At 50.7% G+C, this 18,518-nt stretch overlaps 2 protein-coding genes across 7 annotated transcripts in view; one reads left to right on the top strand and one right to left on the bottom strand.

Moving 5' to 3' along the window:
* EPN2 (epsin 2) overlaps positions 1-4,815 on the top strand; it is a 46,862-nt gene extending 42,047 nt beyond the window's left edge. For all 6 annotated transcript variants that reach the window (XM_064461425.1, XM_064461426.1, XM_064461420.1 and 3 more), the window contains one exon: positions 251-4,815. In XM_064461425.1, coding sequence (XP_064317495.1) covers positions 251-588 — 338 coding nt within the window. In that variant the 3' untranslated portion in view covers positions 589-4,815. The remainder of the gene's footprint in view (positions 1-250) is intronic.
* Positions 4,816-11,599: 6,784 nt separating this feature from the next.
* On the bottom strand, positions 11,600-17,144 carry B9D1 (B9 domain containing 1). Its single transcript, XM_064461427.1, has 7 exons — positions 17,036-17,144; positions 15,871-15,939; positions 15,647-15,758; positions 15,481-15,577; positions 14,941-15,003; positions 13,704-13,771; positions 11,600-13,519 (listed from the first exon to the last, which is right to left on the bottom strand). The coding sequence occupies exons 1-7, from the start codon at positions 17,099-17,101 to the stop codon at positions 13,374-13,376; spliced, it is 621 nt and encodes a 206-aa protein (XP_064317497.1). The 5' UTR covers positions 17,102-17,144; the 3' UTR covers positions 11,600-13,373.
* Between the last annotated feature and the right edge of the window lie 1,374 nt (positions 17,145-18,518).

Genomic DNA, 18,518 nt, shown 5'->3' with positions numbered 1-18,518 from the left:
GCTGTTGGTCAGCAAAGGGACGTTTTGTGGCACTGATAGGGTCAAGGAAGCAGACTGTGCTTGTGCACCAGTGCAGCCCCAGTTTGCCGAACGGCATCCACGCAATGTTTCTCCAAAGGGCGTTTTGGGGTTGGGAGCATGTGGGGATGTACAGAAGGCGCGTTCTTTGCCAGGAAAGATGATCTCCAAAACCTCGTGTTTGTGGAGGTGCGATCTCCTTCCCTCTTCCCCCTTCTTCTCTCAAAACTAGGCGCCGCTACAGCACCGACTCCAATCAACCCCTTCCAAGTGAATCAGCCTCAGCCACTCACTCTAAATCAGATGAGAGCGAGTCCTGTGATGGGAACCAGCCCTTCCTTCAGTGCTGTGCCACCGATAAGCATGGAGCCAATACCTCTGTCTTCCATGGCCCCAGTGCCTGTGGGAATGGCACCGATACCAGCTATGGGCACTGTGGCATCCATAACGAGGATGGGCCAGGGGCTGAACGTGAGCATTGCAGGATCAATGACCCAACCTCTTCACAGTACAGGAATCCCGCCGTCAGCGTCCCAGTCGACAAATACAACTAACCCTTTTCTCCTATAAAGACCCAATTAAAGGAACTTTCTTTTTCATAGTGTTTCCAGGCTGAAGTCTTTACAGCAAAACGAACATGGCCTGTGTGGACTGAACAGTGTGTAAGAGACTTGGAAGTAGATTTGCAGTTTACAGTTATGATCTTTGAAGAGTTGTCTCTACTTACCAGTTAATCTAAATCTAGTCTTTGCTACAGATGGTACCTTACTTTGGCTTGTTGAGCATTATGTGAAATGTTCAGACTTTTCACCAAAGTTAGATTCTGCCCATTTTGTTACTTTGTTAATCATTTCAATACACTTTCTAGGGAGAACCTGCCATTTTAAACTCCATTGGCTATTTTGTAGATGTCAGATGATGTGCTGGATCCCGAAATTACGATTTCCCTGCATCTGTCACTTCCTACGCCCATATAATAGACCTGAGATTCAGAGTGCTAGTGAATGTTTTGCACATAACTATACACAGTTCTAGACTGTTGGTTCACCCATAGTCCTTACTCTTAGAAGAGAACGATTCGGAGGGCCCAGGTGGCTGGTTTTTATGCATTAAACATTGCAACGCAAACTCGCACTGCTTTCGTATCAGAGGTTTGACTGAGAAAGCAAGCTTGTCTCAAAAGGAAAACAAACAAAAAAAAAAACAAAAAAAGCAAACAAACAAAACCCAAACCAACAAAAAAAAAGACAAAAAAACCCAAGAACATTCTCAAGTTGTCGAGTATAACGTGTGCCGTTGTATGCAGTGTTGAATTTGTACACTACTCTCTAAGGACTCCTGAGGAACTCTCTGTGAGTGGCATGCTGCACTCGTGCTGAGTGAGTGTCCTGCTCTGTGCTTGTCCAGTACCAGCTTCGTTCGGAAGTTATCATGTGTATTTTGTTTTTATTTGACTTACAATGTGAGTTGAAAGAAAAGAGAAATACAGTGGGACAACTTTGAATTCAGTTTCACCGGGGCAAGCTTTAAAACTAATTCAGGCTTAACCTTGCTATATGCAGTTACTCTTGTATACTTTTGCACATATTTTGTTTAGTACAGTTTCATATTTGAGTTTGCAGAGTTACCTAATAGTCCTTTTTTTTTTTGCTAATTTTTATAATGTGGTTCTTATTTAACTGTCTGGTTTTGATAGATTTATCAAGTCTGGCTGAAAAATTAAGATATTGGCAAATGTCATTTTTATGGTTTTAATGCCCTCTTATTTATGGTTTTAGCTCTTTGTTTCTGTAAAGAGAGTTTAAAAGGGAAGATTAACACTAAAATATTTACTTTTAAATGAAGTATTCATAATGCAAATCAAAACAAATTCTCGTGACTAATTATTTTTAGATGAATCGAATTTGAGCGTAACATGATTTAAGACTACATTAAAAAGAAAAAACACTAAAGTCGCCTTTCCCTTGATTTGTTCCCGTTTCCCGATGACCAAAATGGACAGACGTTTAGCCTTTATGAAGATCGGAAGAGAGGCTATTTTATTTTTTGTCTTGTAATACTTCTTGAGATGTTAAAAATCCTAATGTACAAACACGACTCATTAATTTTATTGACTAATTTTTCTTAATGAAAGGTGCACTCCATATTAATAACCGGCTCCATTTACAACTATTAATTGTAAGCCGAGCTATACATTTTTAACTTGCATGCCTGGACTCATCGGCACTAAAACCGCGCTCAGGTTTCAGCCGGGGTTTCTGGTGGAAACCTGGCCTTCTCAAAGACGGCAACGTTTCCGAGCTCTGCTTTCACAAGCAACGCCAGCATCCGCAGAGCATGTGGAAAGGGATGCCCCGGTCCTCGCTACTGCCTTGAGGGCATCCCTCTGAATGAACTGATGCATCTTGGTGGCCTTTCCCTAATTAGAAGGGGGCGAGGGGGGAACGAAGAAGCTGAAAGAAATTGCCAGAGTTGTGTGTTCTGGTGTTGTGATGCTGTGTGGGAGCGCAGAGAAGGGCGGGCCACCGCGGAAGGGACCGGGTTGTATCTTTTGGTGGGCAGGGGAGGCTGAAAGACTATCAGATCTAGGGTACAATCACAGATTTTAGCTGTGTAGGTCAGCGTAGCTCTGTTAGTACGTGGAATGCTAAATGTGTGGATGTTTCTATGCAGATTGTTCTATCCTCTTGAATACTGATGAATTTGCAAGTAGGATTCAGAATATTCATCTGCTCTTGTTTTTATATAGGAGGAAAGAGAATTACTGTCCACACCCAGTATGTCTTTAAGAAAACAAAACAAAAAAAACCGCTCATGTTGCCTTTCAGAGTAAGGAAAAAATACTTTACTTTTTTGTTGTTGTTGAAGTTACTGAAAAGTGTAGACCAGGAAGGGTGTGATTCTTGCGGACTGGGGGGGAGGGGAAGCGCTTTCCAATTGATCTGTGGCAAGAATTATCTTTCATTATTTTTCCACTTTAATTTTATCAACAGCGGAATTGAGGTCACTCGATGTTTTTCCCGTAGTCTGTCACCCGAATGCGTTTGCAGCAGGTAGACGGGGTGTTGTCTCTTCAGCCAAAAACTTCCAAGCGCCTCCTCTCCTTAAACGCTAGGTAGCTGTTTTTGGAGGTTGGCTGGGGTTGATAGCAAGTATTTAAAGCGATGAAGTCATCTACAGTTCAGAGTCACGATCTGTCACCGTGAATTGATGAAAACGTGCTGTCGGTCTGGTAGGCAGCCCTAGCTTAATGAAACTGCTGAATGGCAAATTGTTGCTTTTACCAAGCCACTTCTGTGAAAGCTCTATTACTTTTACATTATATAGCTCTATATATAGACATATATCGCACAATAAACCGTGACAGGGCACTCTGAAGAGCGATCGGCCCAGACCGTGGCGCTCTAAAGCGTTAGGCGAAGGACTACCCGCGCTGAGGTTCCCAGCCTGACGTCGGGGTTGTGGCAGGAGCCGAGTTCAAGAGTGATAAGCAGCGGCTTCAGTAAATCTGCCCGGTTCCCGGGCCGGAGGCGGGCCCGCGTCTCGAGGGCCCTGCAGGCGTGGGGTGCCGTGGCGGGGACGCCGAGGGGCGGCTGCTGTCCTAGCCGGGTGAAGCTTCGGTTGTGTCCAGAGTGGTAAATATCTCTTTGCGATAATTTAGCTGCTCTCCAGAATAATTCTTCCTCTCGCCCTCCCACCTCTTTTTGCACGGAGGACGTGTGTGTATCCCATCACATCTGCTCTGGCGTATTTCTCCAAATGCATTTCCCTCTTCCCCTTCTTTTCTCACTTGCAAATATTAAAAGTGCTTTTGATTTTTTTTTTTTTTTTAATATGTTAGTATCCCAAAATAGCCTTACTGGTCAAATTGACCAAAGATAAAGTGTTAAATATTTTGTAAAAAAAAAAAATAAAAAAAAATCTTGGCATAATTTTAAACCCAAAATAAGCTCAGTTATTTATTCAGTTTTATACTATATAGAAACTAAACTACATTGAGGGGACAGGGAAGGAAAACCGTGGTGGGTTGTGGTGTTTACAGTCTTTGAAGTCCCGTAGCTAAGACAACTATTGTTATCCATCTTCCCTTTTGCTGTTACAGTTTCTAATGTGTACTGTATGTATTAATATTGCACAAATTGTGGAGAAATATACGGTTTATTTTTCACAGCAGAATCTCACAAGACTCGCTTCCTTTACGAGTGTTACAATTTAAATATTTACCAAACTGTTTTCATAATACTGGGAGCCGGCTGCTTTTTATGAATTTGTGCTGACTATTGACATTATTTACTGTATAAATAATTTATCATTTGTACTATTGTATCATAATGTCTGTATCTTTGTGTCATTTTTCCCAAGCGATGTCACAAATGTGATAATTTAATAATGCCATCAGAACAGTGGAAAGACAGGGGGTTTGTAGGTGACTGGTCAGAATTAAAATTGTATTGCTTCTATTCCAGCCGTGTTGCTTTTTCAAGGCTCTGCGTAGTGTTTATGATCCCCTTCAAAGAAACTGTCGCTGCCACGCTTGATTTTAGTTTTCAAGAAAGCCGATGGATTGGTCGAGGTGATTTGAGGTGTGTGCTGCGAGTCCTAGGCGCTAGGAGAAATCTAACCGTTACCGAGAGTAATGCTTCTTGTACATTGTCAATGTGATTGCTTCGATGCATTCATCGCTGTCCTGGGGCAGGCCTGCTCTTACTATGAGAAAGGAGGGTTTCTTATAGATCACGTAAATCGGAATCAGTTGAGACCTTACTAACTCAATAAAAATGAAGACTTGTTGTGTTGCAGGTGGCTGAATTGCTTCTTTAAACCGCATTACCCTTTAAACAGCGCTGTCGGAGGGATGATCGAGTACTGTCTCAGCGGAGGCTTCCGTGTTTACGTCAAGGCAGAAGTCTGGGGAAGGCGTGAGTTTTAAAGCCGTCGCTGGTGGAATGAGGGTTGGGGAGCTGTGACAGAACTGCCTTTGGGAGCCCTCGCTTCCCATTTTTGCCCTTCCCGCAGCGTTGGCGCTGCCCCGTCCATCGTCGGCCTCGCAGGTGGGGTAGCAGCGAGCCTCCCTCCAGCTGGGAAGTGATTTCAGCTTCTAATTCCGGACGGTTTAAATTGAAGGGTACTTCATTAGCAGGCTATTTCGAGCGCTGCCTCTCCAGAGCCCCTCCGGGTTTCCTGTAGTTACGGTTTGCTGCCAATCAGGCTGATCCCTAATCAAATACTTAATTTCTTAATGCTGAAACTGCAGTGGTGCTGGAGGCCTGACTATCGGAAGGGCGGCCTCGGGGGGGGAAAAGGATCTGTTTTGGTTTCAGATCTGTGGTACAGGGCTGGGGGTGTGCAAACCCACTGCCCCGCTAACGCTCCGGTTTCCCTGGGGAGTGAGGCCGGTCGGGTCTTTCGATTAATTTTGCTTCTGCGTTTGGGCCGGTGAGGAAAACAGAAAAGCCTCCTTTGCCGGGGCTGGCAGCCCAGATATCTGTTGCTTTTTTGTGCCTCTCGCTTTCACAGGAGGCGGCTTTCTGCTCCTGTGCAGGAGCTCCTCCGTGTTTGTTGCTCCTCTGACCGGTCTCTTTTTCGATGTGATCAATGCTTCTTCACCGTTTTGCTCTGGCCTCTTGAAACTGCACATTTTAAAATAAAGCTGCTCGCTACAGGAAAGATCTAGGAAGGGCTCAGAGTGGAAACTTCTGTGATTACTCTATGATACTCTTCAAAAGAGCTGAATGTTGCAAGCCGAGGGCTTGCCGGAGGGAGCCTGAGCTGATAAAGGCTGATGAGAGAGAGATCGGGCTGTCGCTGAGCCTTCCTCTGACCTTGGGCAAGCTGCTCTCCCCCTGTCCCGGGTTTCCTCTTCCTCTTCTGTGAAGCGAGGTGGAATTTGCCGCCTCTTGCAGAGGAAAAGGCCTCTCTGGATAAAGTGTTATCTAGAGGCTCGCCCTCATCCGCACCGGGGGTTGCCAAGGTGTTTGTGCTGAACACGTACATTGCCGTTACCTTTTTGTTTGTGCTGGGCCGAGTGGGGCTCTGCTCTTTCGCTCGTTTTCATCGAAGTGAGAGAAAATGGTTTGGGCCAGCGCGTGCCATGGGTTTGGCAAGACCTCCGCAGCTGCCCGCAATCTGCGTTTCAGAGAACAGACGTGATTTATACAGCTCCTCACGTTAAAAACTTCCACGTTTTTCGAGTTGGCTTTCATCCGCCTTCCGGGCAGTCCCCTCCCTGTCCTGTGAGTTGGGACACAAGTGACCACTGATTTCATAAAGAGATGTTTGGGAGCTCGGGGTTGTAAATAGCGAAGAGCCAGTGTTGCACACGGTGGTATCAATCCTGTCTCTTCCTGTTTTGCTGTCGATCGATGGTACCCTGTAATTGCTGAAGACTCGGGGTTTCAGTGAGTGGAAGTTCCCGTTGGTGCCTCAGACATCCCTGCCAGTTCCCCATTAGGGCAGTGAATTGGCAGCAGTCTGGCGATCAATAAGGAAAAAAAAAATTTGGCATCCTACCAGCGTAACACAGCCCAGAGGTTGGAGTAGTAAATTACGAATGGGGGAGCAGGGAGATGCCTTGGGGGGAGATGGCGCATCCTCTGGCTTCACCGGGGGGAGCCTGGAGCTCTGCGAAACCCCGAGTGAGCAGCGGCACCCTCGGATATTTACCAAATATCCCTCGTTGAAGAGACTGGGGGAAAATCTGTCCCTTCCCTGGCGGCTGTTTAACGTGGGACAGGGCAGGGAGGGGTTGCAAACGTTACTCCTGAGTAAACTGGGGGCCAGCAGGATTGTTACCTGTGACGTGCATTGAAACTCGGTTCGAAAACGCTGTTGAAGTGCAAAATATTTTCAAAACACCTGGACATCTTCATGGCCGCCAGAGAGCTGCTGTGTGCAGGGCACGGGTACTCGCAGCACGTCCACGAGCGGAGGGATGGCGGCGGCGTGTGCCGCTGGGGTAGAGGGAGCAGGATTCAAAAAGTCGCCTGTGGCTGTTCAGCAAAAAGGAGCCTGGATGTGTTACAGGATCTGTTCTCAGCACTTGTGCCCCCAGTTGAGCAACTCTATTCCCGTTCTCGGGTGAAAGAAAATGGATGACATTTCAAATAGCCAGAGTAAAGCAATGGTAAAGGTGGAGTTTGCTTCTCAGGTCCCTGCCTGCTGCTGCCTGACATGAAATCTCACCGGGACATCGGTGCCGCCAGCTCTGCGGTCTGAAAGCTTAAACACGCTCTGGGAGATCCTCAGAAGCAGGTACGGCGGCGTGGTTTTAAGCCCTGTTTAAACACGGCGTGCTAGAGCTGCCGTAGGTCGGATCAGAGCTCGATCCAGCCCAGGGTCCCGTTGCTGGCAGCGGAGACCTTCTGGGAGCAAAGACGTTGCGTTCAGTAGTCACCGACAGAGCTGCCTAATAACCCCTCTGCAAAACCACTCACCCTCCCGGCCTCCGTGGCGGCCCGTGGCATCGCGCTGCGCAGCTGAATTAGGCGGGGGCTGGAGGAGAACCTCGTGCCCGGCTGCTGGAGCGGATGGAGGCGAGGGCTGAACGGCCTCCGTGGGATGCTGACTCGGCGCGGACGTGTCCCACCAGCTGTGCTATCGCTAACCCACGTGGGATTCCCCGCAGTGCTGCGGCTGAGCCGCCTCTAGCGATTTCTAAGGCGGAAAAATCATTAGACGCTTTCCTTGCGCCCCACCGGGGTGGGAACATGGAACCTGTGAACATCAGGCAATGGACCTGGGGGTCCATGGTGTTCTTGAAGGGTTTTTTGGGCAGGGAATGAAACTGGGTGGTTTAACCAAGCTGAAGGGAGCCGGTTCTGCCTTGGTATAACAACAGCGCATATGGCTAGGAGGCCATGGGCTGGCTGGGGTTGTGTTGGGTGACGGCGGTGGGGGTGTGTTGGGTTATTTTTTGCTTTTTTAATGTCTTCATTAGCAAGTCTGGCACTAAATGTAGTGATATTCTCCGAGGTGAATTTGGGTACTTAAATATCTTGGCCTGAATAGAGATATAAAAATAGAAGCCTACAGCAGTTAGATGCTTCTGCTGATCTTCCCTCTGAAGGACGAGAGACTGAATCACTTGCACCCTGCCGTGAAAGTGGGTTGCGTTGCACCCTTGCTTCTCAGCAGCCTCCTTCCTGGGGGCTCAGGCCTGGCTTCAGAAGCCAAAGGATGGTTTCTAACGGGTTTTGTGCCCTGAAAGGTGGCCAGGCACTAAGAAACTTGCTTTCTCAAACCGAGCCCTTGTAACCTGCCGTCCTCGTGCTCCGCAGGCTCTGCTCTGCTGCAGCGGAGGGTGCTGGGTGCTCTCCGCAGGCTGGCGGGAGCTGCGGTTTTGTGGTGGTTTGGTGTTTTTTTCCTATTAATGTGGAGGTGGTTTCTGGGTTTGCAAACACCCATGAATGCCTCAGCTCTTGGGGTTTGAGCTCACCCGTTTGCTTCCCCAGGGACTCCCCAGCTGGTGGGAGAAGCTTTGGGGTTCCCCTCTGCAGCGAGCACCCTGCGGATGGACGGCGAGAGGAGGGAGGGGAGCAAGCGCTGAGCACTGCTTGCGGGGGTGTGGGCCGCACGGGCTTTGCTCAGCTCTTTGCCGCGTTCTTGCTTGGGGTTTGCATGGCCTGGAAGGTGTTCAAAATCACCATTGGTGGCTGCTCCAGATGTGCTGCTGGCACGGGCTTGCGTGCCTGGACCTGGGGTCTGCAGCTCGGCTGGGTGGTGGGTGCAGGAGGGGTGGTTCATGGTGCTCTCATGGAGGACTCAGTCCCTTGAGCGTGTTTGAGGGGTGCCCCGGAGATGTCCCGTGTGGGCTCTGCTGCAGCCACCCTCTCGTCCAGCTGCTGCTGGTGCCGTCCGCTGGCACTGCCAGACTGAAGGGAAAAGCCCCGGAGGAAGGTGGTTCTTGCTGGAGCTCTTGGACGCCGGGGGTGCCTGGCCAGTCGCAGACCCAGGCTCCGGGTGCAAGCCCAGCTCTGTCAGCGCTGATGCTGTTCATCCCGTGCAACCCCCACGTCCCAGCCCAGCTGTCCTGTCCTGTCACCCCACGGACCCAGGGTGCGGATCCAGGGTGTTTGGGACCCCCCGCCTCCCCGGGCGGCGGGTCCTGGCATGATGCTCCGGTGACCTTGGCACAAGTGGGTCATCCTGGGGCTGGTTTGTGATGGGCTGAAATGCTGCTGGTGACAGGCCCTGGTAAGCGTTGGAGCTGAAGCTCCAATTTTTTTCAAATCTGGCTGTTCTGTGCTTCTGTGGTTTTGTGTTCTGCCTTTTTATTTTTTTTCCTTTGGAGTATTCACAGGAGGTTCCTGCTCCCAAGCTGACACCGCTGCTGGGGAGCAGTCGCTGTCAGCTTTAATCCATCTGCGAGACTCTCATTTTCAGACGGGGATAACTTCTAGCTGCTGCAATACTGCTGTTGTAAAACAGCCTTGTAGCCTCAGGACAAAGCCGGTTTCTCAAGCGCTCGCTGATGCACAGATTTCTGGCTCGGTCCCGCTCCCTGCGAGGCTGCGCGGGTGGCTCGTGGCGCGGGGAGGTGTTTGCCCCCTGCTCTCGGGCCGGGGGGCAGCGGCAGGGCAGCCAGCACCATTGCATTGGGCGATTTTCCACGTAGGGGCGGGAGAAACTTGGGTGTCCTTCGTGCAATCTTGTCAACTAATCGTTATTAGCAACTTCCAACGTCTTCCTAAATGTTGAAAACTGCCACGAGAGGGCAGGAGCTGATGCTGCTGTTTCTAGTTTTGGTAGGAAGGGCTGCATCTATCGGTTCCTAAAGGCTATCGGAATGATTTTCCTTCCTCTGGAGGGTTTGATTCCCAAGCTGCCGTTCGGTTCGTGTCCTTGGCTGTCTCCCTCCATGGTGGTGGCAGGACCGCTCTCCCACGGAGCGAGCGTGGTCCTGCTGGGCAGCTCTCCCCGAAGCTCCTCCGCACCGCGCGAGCAGGGGAGGCTTCCGCAAAGCCCACGACTATCTCGCAGGCTTCGTCCACCTCTAACGGCCTCGCTCTGTCTTGAAGCCTCGGCCTTGAAGCCTCACCCTCTGTCAGGACACATGTTCTGAATAAAGATTTACTTTTTTTTTTCCTGCCTGTCATGAAGGAGGAGGTTAATGGCCAATTTCACTGTCTGGGAGAGACTCAAGCATAACAAAACAGGAGCCGCAGCGCCTGCTGACGGCCTCGCGCTGCCGTCTGCGCTACGCGGGGTTGGGAACTTCAGTCCAGTTTCGAATATAAGGCAGAATGATTAACCAGTAAAGGAGCAGGGTGGTTATACAGCGGCCTGGAGAGGGTGAAAGGGAATTACTCTGAGCCTCCGCTACAGCAAGGCTCGGTTTTAGTGGGTTTTGGCTGTTCTTAAAGCATGAGTTCTTGTAACCTTTAGCACTAACTGCAAGGAACACTCACAGGTCATAAATCCCTTCCTTGTTGCTGCCTCCCGCTCTCGGCAGCGCAGCGTCATGTCTGTCTTCACTCCTCTGTCATGAGAGCGGAGACTCCCTCCAGGGTGAGACAGCTGCAAACGCTCTGCCACGCCTGAGTACCAAAGACTCAAACTAGAGGTGGTTCTCCAGAAAAATCATAACAGCAGCAGCAAGCCCGTGTCTGGGAGAAGAGCATGATTGTGCGGGGTGTCAACAGTTGCCTCTCAGAACAAAGGGAGGGCACCGAACTTGGGGAAACGCTTACTGAAACCGTCACCCCCACACGCGCCCTTGTGTAAGGAGCGGGCGGCGTCACCCCGAGGAGCGCCCGCGGCGGCGCGCTCGCAGGCGAAGCGCGCGAAGGCCTGGAAGGTACGCGAGGTTCTTAACGACGTGCTCGAGACACCGAGAGGCAAAAAAACCCCCCTGAAACCCAACCAAACCCGGAGACAATGGGTACAAAGCCCTAATAACGCAGGTGGTAATGCAGTAGCTGCTTATAGTCACGTAGCTTAAACACTGTTTTATGGCATTTGGCATTTTTATTATTATTTTTTAACCCTTTTGCTTTTCACTGTTTTCTTTTACCCTTCCTTCCGTGGTCCCCGCAGCTCGGCTGGGAGCGGCGGAGCCGTGCAAGCGCACGGGGTGGTTTTGCTGGCTCTCAGCGCGGTGCGCACCCAGCTACGCGCCCGAAGCAGCAGCGGGTTCAGGAGATGCGGCACCGCGCCGCAAAGCTGCGCGTGAGTGAATTCACCGCGGGCAGAGAGCTGGGGCTTTATCCGGGTTTAACGGGCTTCTCGTGACAAGCAGCTCTGTTGTGCAGTTTTGCGCTAATTAGAATGGGGGCAGGTAACTGTGCTCAAGGGAAAAAAGATATTTAAGCGGTAGTCGGTTTAATGCTTGCCTTTCAAGTATTTCAAACGCAGCTGTTTATCCTGCTACTGTAGCTAACCGCTTCCCAAATACTTTTGAAAAGGAAACAAAATTCCTTGCATCTCCCCAGAGCCAACAGGAAATACTAATTCGGATTCCAACGTGACTCAGTTCAGAGACTCCAACAGTTGCCAAGACAACTGGCGGAGGAGCTTACTGGAAGTGTAAAACCAAAAAAAAAGCAAGATAGGAAAAAGGAAGAGACGAGAAATCACCTGTAACTGTGTTCGGAAAAGCATTTATAAATAGTATGAAAAATGCTAACGCTCACAGTGATCAGTTACAGTGATCATGGTTACTGTGCTCACATTAACTTTTCAGAAATGGTATTTATTCAGTGACACTGCTCAGCATGAAATAACCACCACCTCGCCCTGGCTGCTTTGAGACGTGCCCTGGAGGCTCTGCAGTTCACCACTCTCTGCTATTACTTGTATTTCTGCCGTTTCGAGGGCTTGGTAGTTCAGTTACAGGGCGGTATCACGTCAAGTCACTCAGTCATCCCTTGGTGTTTGCAGTCCAACGCAAGAGATTACATGCCCGAATTTAAATATGAACATGACTAAGCAATTAGTCATTTCACTGTAGCACACACTTCTTTCTCTCTTGTACCTGTAAGAATAGCAGATCTTGGATGATTTTGGACTTAGAAACCTCCCTTCTGGCACAAACAAATAAAATCCCTAGCACTAGAAAGATAAATATATTTAGACAATGGGGTTTATTCAGCCTAAAAAGAGCACTAACGCTAGCTTAGAGAGGGATTCAGCGAAAGGCGAGGGTAATGCATCGGAGAAGCTCCTCAGACAGAGGCCAGCTCTGCACCCTCGCGCCGCAGGGCGCGATCAGCGCTGGAGCCCGCCACGCACTAACCGCCACCACGTTTCCGTCCTCCTCTGAGGTTGTGCCACGGGAAGGAAAAACCCGAGACTTGGACATCGCTATGTTGCTTTTTTACTGCCTGCCTTTTGCTAAGAAACCAGCTCAGGGAAGCCGCAGCAGGGAGCCCACCCGTGTAGGGTACGGGCTGGAGGGAGGAGCGGGACCCTTCTGCTGCTCCCCGCTCTCCTGCACCGCGCGGCGCCTCTGGTACCTCACTTGGAGCCAAACGTGGCTTAGGACTGCGCGCAGAGCTGGCTTACCGAGACGCCGCTTTCTTTGCAAAGCGTTCTCTAAGGTTTGTTTTTTTCAGGCAATGCCTGCACTTAAAATGCAACATGTTTTACCAGAAGTTAAACCCATGCCGCAAGGATCTGTTTAACGCCGTGGTCTCTCCAGCGCCTCTAAAATAAACTGCTGTCTTTTTCTTTTTCTTCCAGAAGCTTGATGCAGAGATAAAAATTTGGAAGAGTCACCATCTTGTTCTAAACGCAAAAGCCCAGGTTGCTTCACTGAAAATGTGGAAAGGTTTGTTTCTGCAGTGCGTGAGCTATTTTAAGTAGTTGCACAAACTCTAAAGGACTATGTGGGAATTATAACGAAACCTGCGGCTGCTTTTGTGGCCCAGGGAAGTGCGTGTGTTTCTTTGGAACGTCTCCATATCCCCTCCTTTTTGGAAGGGGCAATAATTTCAATCTCTCCTTTCTACCATAAAAACCATTCGTAAACAGAACCGGGTTTGCAGTGAGGTTTTAAACACAGGAAAACTGCTACAGCTATAAACTTTGCTATTCTTTAAGTATATAAAGAGTGTACAAAAGGCTGTTATAAAAATAATTTGTTACAGGTCTCATTCTGAGATAGTCTGCTATTACTCATAAAAATGCTAAATATTATCTGATTACATGAATTTACATAATACTTCACCTGTATGCTTACTGAAAGGATTATACTTACGTAATTATTCCAAAGCCTCAGGGGCTTGTGTTTCTCTTGCAACGAATAAGGGTCTCAAGTGACATTTTCTCAGCTTAGTCAGATACTCATTTCCCTTTGCCACAAAAAGCCCCGAGGTACGTAACTTCTCCCCGAGCCTTCGAACATCTCACACCCGAGTTCAATACTTAGGAATCCCTTCTGCAACGGGCACCAGAGAAGGGGTCTGCATGTCGCTGGGGCTCACGTCGTAGCCCAGCTTCTTCATATCTTTGGTCACTACGTTGAAGGAAATGGTGACAAAGCCTTGTGATCGCACCCTCGTTACTAGAAGAAAGAAGATGTGAATAAAACTGGTTAAGAGAGGTTTTTGCGTAGCTGTTGAACTCCTCACGTGCCCAGAACTGTTCTCAGCAGGATCGACTCGACTTTTTTATCCACAGAAGAGGGATGGCCAGGCTGTGGCCTGGTGTCCCGCAAGGGTTGAGGTCAGGAGCTCCCAGGGACTTACCTTCTCTTCCTTCTCCCTGTGCTACCACTCTGGGGTCAGTGAATTCCGGACGTCTCCCTGTGAACCAACTTGGAGAATAGAAAATAACTGGATACAGTCACTAGCATTTAGATTTGATACAGTTCATTATATGCATGTTAAAAAAATAAAGGAGAGGTTTAATGAGACTCCCAGCTTCTGTGTGCAGTACAGAGTTTTGCTTCATTTTATTGGTTTGATTGAAGATAAACTTATCTCACTAAGGAAAAAATGAAGCCAATTTCATACACATTCTGTTAAATCCAAGTTATTTCTGGGCTAGATGGACTCTTTCTGTGGCAAAGATGTTTTTGAAACAGTGTCTTGGATATTTTGAATACGTCAGCGGTGCACGTCATACAAAATTATATAAATTGGAATGTAGCTTCTACAAAAAGGGTATCCTAAAGAGGAGAAAAGTAGATCAGTTGAATCCCGACTGTGGGGCAGCCACGCTGACTGACCCGAGGTACCACGTGGCTGGCTCTGCGCAAGGGTAGGCTCCGTCAGTACGGGCAATCCACAGCCGAACAGGCAGCTCACGGATCATTCGGACTGTGCTTAAACAATACAACGGAAGGAAAAAAGCCTTAACACCCTCAGTTGCTGTGGACAAACGGCTACTTCAGCGGGGGGTGTGTGTGCGCAAACACACCAGAGGTTACAGCAAATGCATTCTGGGTGGAAGAAAAGGCAGCACTGGGAATTGGTTTTCCCATGTTCTGCCTTTGCTTTCCAGGTTGCTCTTAATGTGGCGATCCTTCAAGGAAAGCCGCTAGCTACCGTAAGATTTAGGGATGGACTGCAGCACGCCTCTTTAGGGCCCAGCGACAACTAAAATGCTCGGTAAAATTAGTCAAAGTAGCACCTCTGTAAGTCACATCCCTGCCATGAATCAACCTGCGGAATACGGAGCTGCTGCTCGGTACCAGAACTCACGTGTCAGTCTGCTCTGCTGAAATGGGTTATTTTTCAAACCAACAGTATTCAAATGTGAGCATCAAAAAACAGATGAGTTAGTGTTACTGCAAGCAGGTAGGTAACGTGTTCTAAGAAAGCTTTTCAAAAGACCTAGGCACTTAAAAACATGATTTTACCTACAAAACTCAAAACTATCTGGTTTTGAGGTGTTCCCACAGATGCACCTGTGAGTAGCTGGATATACTTTTGTGACTAAGAGCAAGAAGGACTTAAAAAAAGTAAAGTCTTCAATTATTACCTTGTAAACTTCTGCAGCCTAGATGTGGACTCCGGAACAAACATAGGGATGGTTCTTGTATGCCTAAACCAAACAAACGTGAGACGCACGGCACCTAAGAAACGAACCAAACCGCACTGCAGGACCTCCTACATTTATAAAGGTACCAGAATTTCAGACACGTCGGACGACTGAACAACTCAAATACTTTCTCTTCCACAAAGAAAGGGTTGGTTTGTGTAGGAAAAGCGTATCTTCCTCCGTTTCCAGTGGTGGGAGTGAAAGCTTAGCGTGTAGTGAGAGAGATGGGGGAGAGGTAACCTATTGTGCTTCATACTTGGGCTGTCTACGTGCCTGTGGTGACTTCGCAGTTGTCTCAGGATTACCAACAACTATCTGATAACCAGGGGCTGCTGCTAGGAAATCCATGCTCTTTGTACCAAATGGACATGGTGTGATAAGGAGATATGGGGACATTTTTGTTCCTGAACCAAGATAGTAACTGGGAAAAAAACCCAAACCCTCTCCGTTTCAGTCCTGAAAGACAGGTTGTCTCCTCACCTTCCGGGCGTGAAGGGAACGTGAACAGCTCCATAACCTCTGACCACATCGTTTCCAAAAAAGTCAGGTCCGTAGACGCTCACTACAATCTGCGGCCCTGCAAACAAAGCGTCTGTGAGATGGGTGCCTGGTCTGCGGGCTGGATCCCACCGCCCCCAGCACTCACAGCCGGACGGGTTGGTGCTCTTGAAGGTAATGTTGATGGGGAAGTTCCAGACGAGCATGGTGGGCGCGACGTCGCTCTTGGAGGTGATCTGGGAGATGCCCTCCTCCAGGCCCTGCCGGGAGGATGTGGCATGAGCCAGGGGCCTGCACTAAGCCTGTTAGACACGTGATGCCAGTGGGCCTGGCAGGCAGGCTGGGTTTTGGGGGTGCACAACGGGGTCTTACTGCTGTGGGAACCCAGTCTTGGCCGTACACGAAGCAGAACTTGCAGTAGAGGTCATCAAATCCAGGGAACTGTGGGAGAGAAGAGAAGCTGCGTTGGTGGGGAATTGATCTTGACAAATCAAAGAGCTGGACAATCACCAACCATATGAAGTTTAACAAGGGCAAGTGCTGGATTTTACACCTGGGGCAGGGCAACCCTGGCTGTACAGACAGCCTGGGGAGTGAGGGGCTGGAGAGCAGCTCTGCAGAGGGACCTGGGGGTTCTGGTCGATGGCAAGTTGAACATGAGCCAATAGCGTGCCCTGGCAGCCCAGAGGGCCAACCGTGTCCTGGGGGGCATCGAGCCCTGCATTGCAGCCGGGCGAGGGAGGGGATTGTCCCGCTCTGCTCCATGCTGGGGTGGCCTCACCTTGAGTGATGGGTGCAGTTTTGGGCACCACAGTACATTAAAGATATAAAAGCTACTAGAGAGTGTCCAAGGAGGGCCACAGAGTTGGTGAAGGGTTTAGAGGGGAAGCCATACAGGGAGCGGCTGAAGTCCCTGGGTTTGTTCAGCCTGGAGCAGAGGAGGCCGAGGGCAGCCTCATGGTGCTCTGCAGCTCCCTCCCAAGGGGAGGAGGAGGGGCAGGGCTGGTCTCTGCTCTCTGGTGACCAACGCCAGGGCCCGAGGGAATGGCAGGGAGATGTGCCAGGGGAGGGTTAGGCTGGGCATTAGGGGAAGGTTTTTCCCCCCGAGGGTGGTGGAGCCCTGGAACAGGCTCCCCAGGGAGGCATCACGGCACCAGCCTGGTGATATTCCATAAGCACTTGGACACGGCCCTCAGAGGCACGGTGTGAATTTGGGGTGTCCTGTGCGGGGACAGGAGCTGGGCTTGATGGCCCTTGTGGGTCCCTCCCAGCTCAGGGCATTCGATGAGTGACTGGGACCGGGGGGCTGAGGGCGGCCTGCACCACCACGACAAGCAGCCAGCCCACATAGCCCACATCGCTTGGGCCGGGTCAGGGGGTCTGAGGCCCACCCGCACCGGGGCGGCGGCCGGGCCGCGGTGCGGGACCGGGGCCGAAGCAAGGCCGCGTTACCGGGGCCCAGGCCGGGCTGTGCGGCGGGACACCACGCTCCCGGCCGCCCGGGGGTCCAGCGGGCCCCCCGCCGCGGTGCGCTCACCTGCCCGCTCTCGATCTGCCCGCTGACCGCCAGCAGGAAGACGCTGGGGCTGCCGGCGGCCGCCATGGCGCCGGGCCGAAGGGCCGCGCGCCGGCCGTTGCCATGGGTACGGACGGCGCGGCGGCGGGGACACGCTTCCTCGGCGACGGCGCTTCGCGGAGCTGCCGCTCTCAGGGAGGGGCTCCCCGCCTCCCAAAGGCGGGCGGATCGCCCCAAAACGCGGGCACCCCCCGCTCCCGGGGCCAGCCGTACCCCCTCCCCGGCGCGGGCTGCCCTGCCAGGCCTGAGGGGCCTGGGCTGAGGGCTGCCGGCCGCTCCCCACGATTATCATAGAACCATAGAGTCATTAAGGTTGGAAAAGACCTCTAGGATCGTCAAGTCCAACCCCCAACCCAACACCCCCAGGCCTCCTAAAACGTGCCTTGAAGTGCCACGGCTACATGGTTTTTGAACCCCCCCAGGGACGGTGACTCCCCACCTCTCTGGGCAGCCTGTGCCAAGGCCTGACCGCTCTGGCACTAAAGACATTTTCCCTCATACCCAACCTAAACCTCCCCTGACGCAGCCTGAGGCCGTTCCCTCTCGTCCCGTCACTGGTGACGTGGGAGCAGAGACCGACCCCCCCCTCACTCCAGCCCCTCTCAGGCAGCTGCAGAGAGTTGTAGAGGGGTTGGTGTGACCCAAGGGCAGGACCTGGCCCTTGGTCTTGTTAAACCTCACACAGCTGGCCTCGGCCCACGGATCCAGCCTGTCCAGGTCCCTCTGCAGAGCCTTCCTGCCCTCGGGCAGAGCGACACTCCCGCCCAACTTGGTGTCACCTGCAAACTCACTGAGGGTGCACTTGATCCGCTCATCCAGATCACCGATAAAAATATTAAACAATATCTTTATCTTTATCTTTATAAAGATATTATTCTTCACATTTTGAACTTTCTGAATTTATATTTTCTTCATTAGCCTGTCTCAACCCCACTAAGCTCTTTTTAAAGCACAGCCAGGGGACCGGGGCCTCCTCCCTGTAGCAGGCACCGAGGACATGGCCACTAGATGTTGCTGCCGGCTGGGCCGAAGCGGCTCCATCCGCTGCCGGGCAATCGCTGGAGCCACGAGGTGTTTTCCAGGGAGGAAAATCATTCGGGATTGTTGGGAAATGGTACATTTTGTGGTCTCTGGACCACATCAGCCACACTGATGTGAAGAGGGGGAGAGACTGGCTGGGTCCTTAGTCGTCTCCTACAAGGTGATTGTTCTCCCAGCCTTACGGGAGCAAGCCGTGCCTCCGTAACGCCGGTGTCTGGATGTGGCCGCACATACCGTGGGAAGGGGAGGAAATGGGATTGTGCTGGTTTAATTAGCCTGCACTAATTAAAAGGAGGGGCTGAATTTTGTGTGTAAACAAGGTGGATGGATGTGCTGAGGCTCTGCAAAGCTGCAACTATTGAAATCTGCCGACCAGGTCTTACTGTTTCGCCGCAGAGGTCAC

Source organism: Phalacrocorax carbo, chromosome 10, assembly GCF_963921805.1.
Source record: "Phalacrocorax carbo chromosome 10, bPhaCar2.1, whole genome shotgun sequence".
Lineage (NCBI taxonomy): Eukaryota > Metazoa > Chordata > Aves > Suliformes > Phalacrocoracidae > Phalacrocorax > Phalacrocorax carbo.
This window is presented reverse-complemented; position numbering and strand designations above follow the sequence as displayed.

Bases quoted from the DNA above. Each gene is read 5' to 3' on its own strand.
- B9D1 (XM_064461427.1), bottom strand. From the start codon at position 17,101: ATGGCGGCCGCCGGCAGCCCCAGCGTCTTCCTGCTGGCGGTCAGCGGG. The intron at 15,940-17,035 runs GTGAGCGCACCG...TCTCTCCCACAG, and splicing joins GGCAGATCGAGAGCGGGCAG to TTCCCTGGATTTGATGACCT. The intron at 15,759-15,870 runs GTAAGACCCCGT...TCCTCCCGGCAG, and splicing joins AAGACTGGGTTCCCACAGCA to GGCCTGGAGGAGGGCATCTC.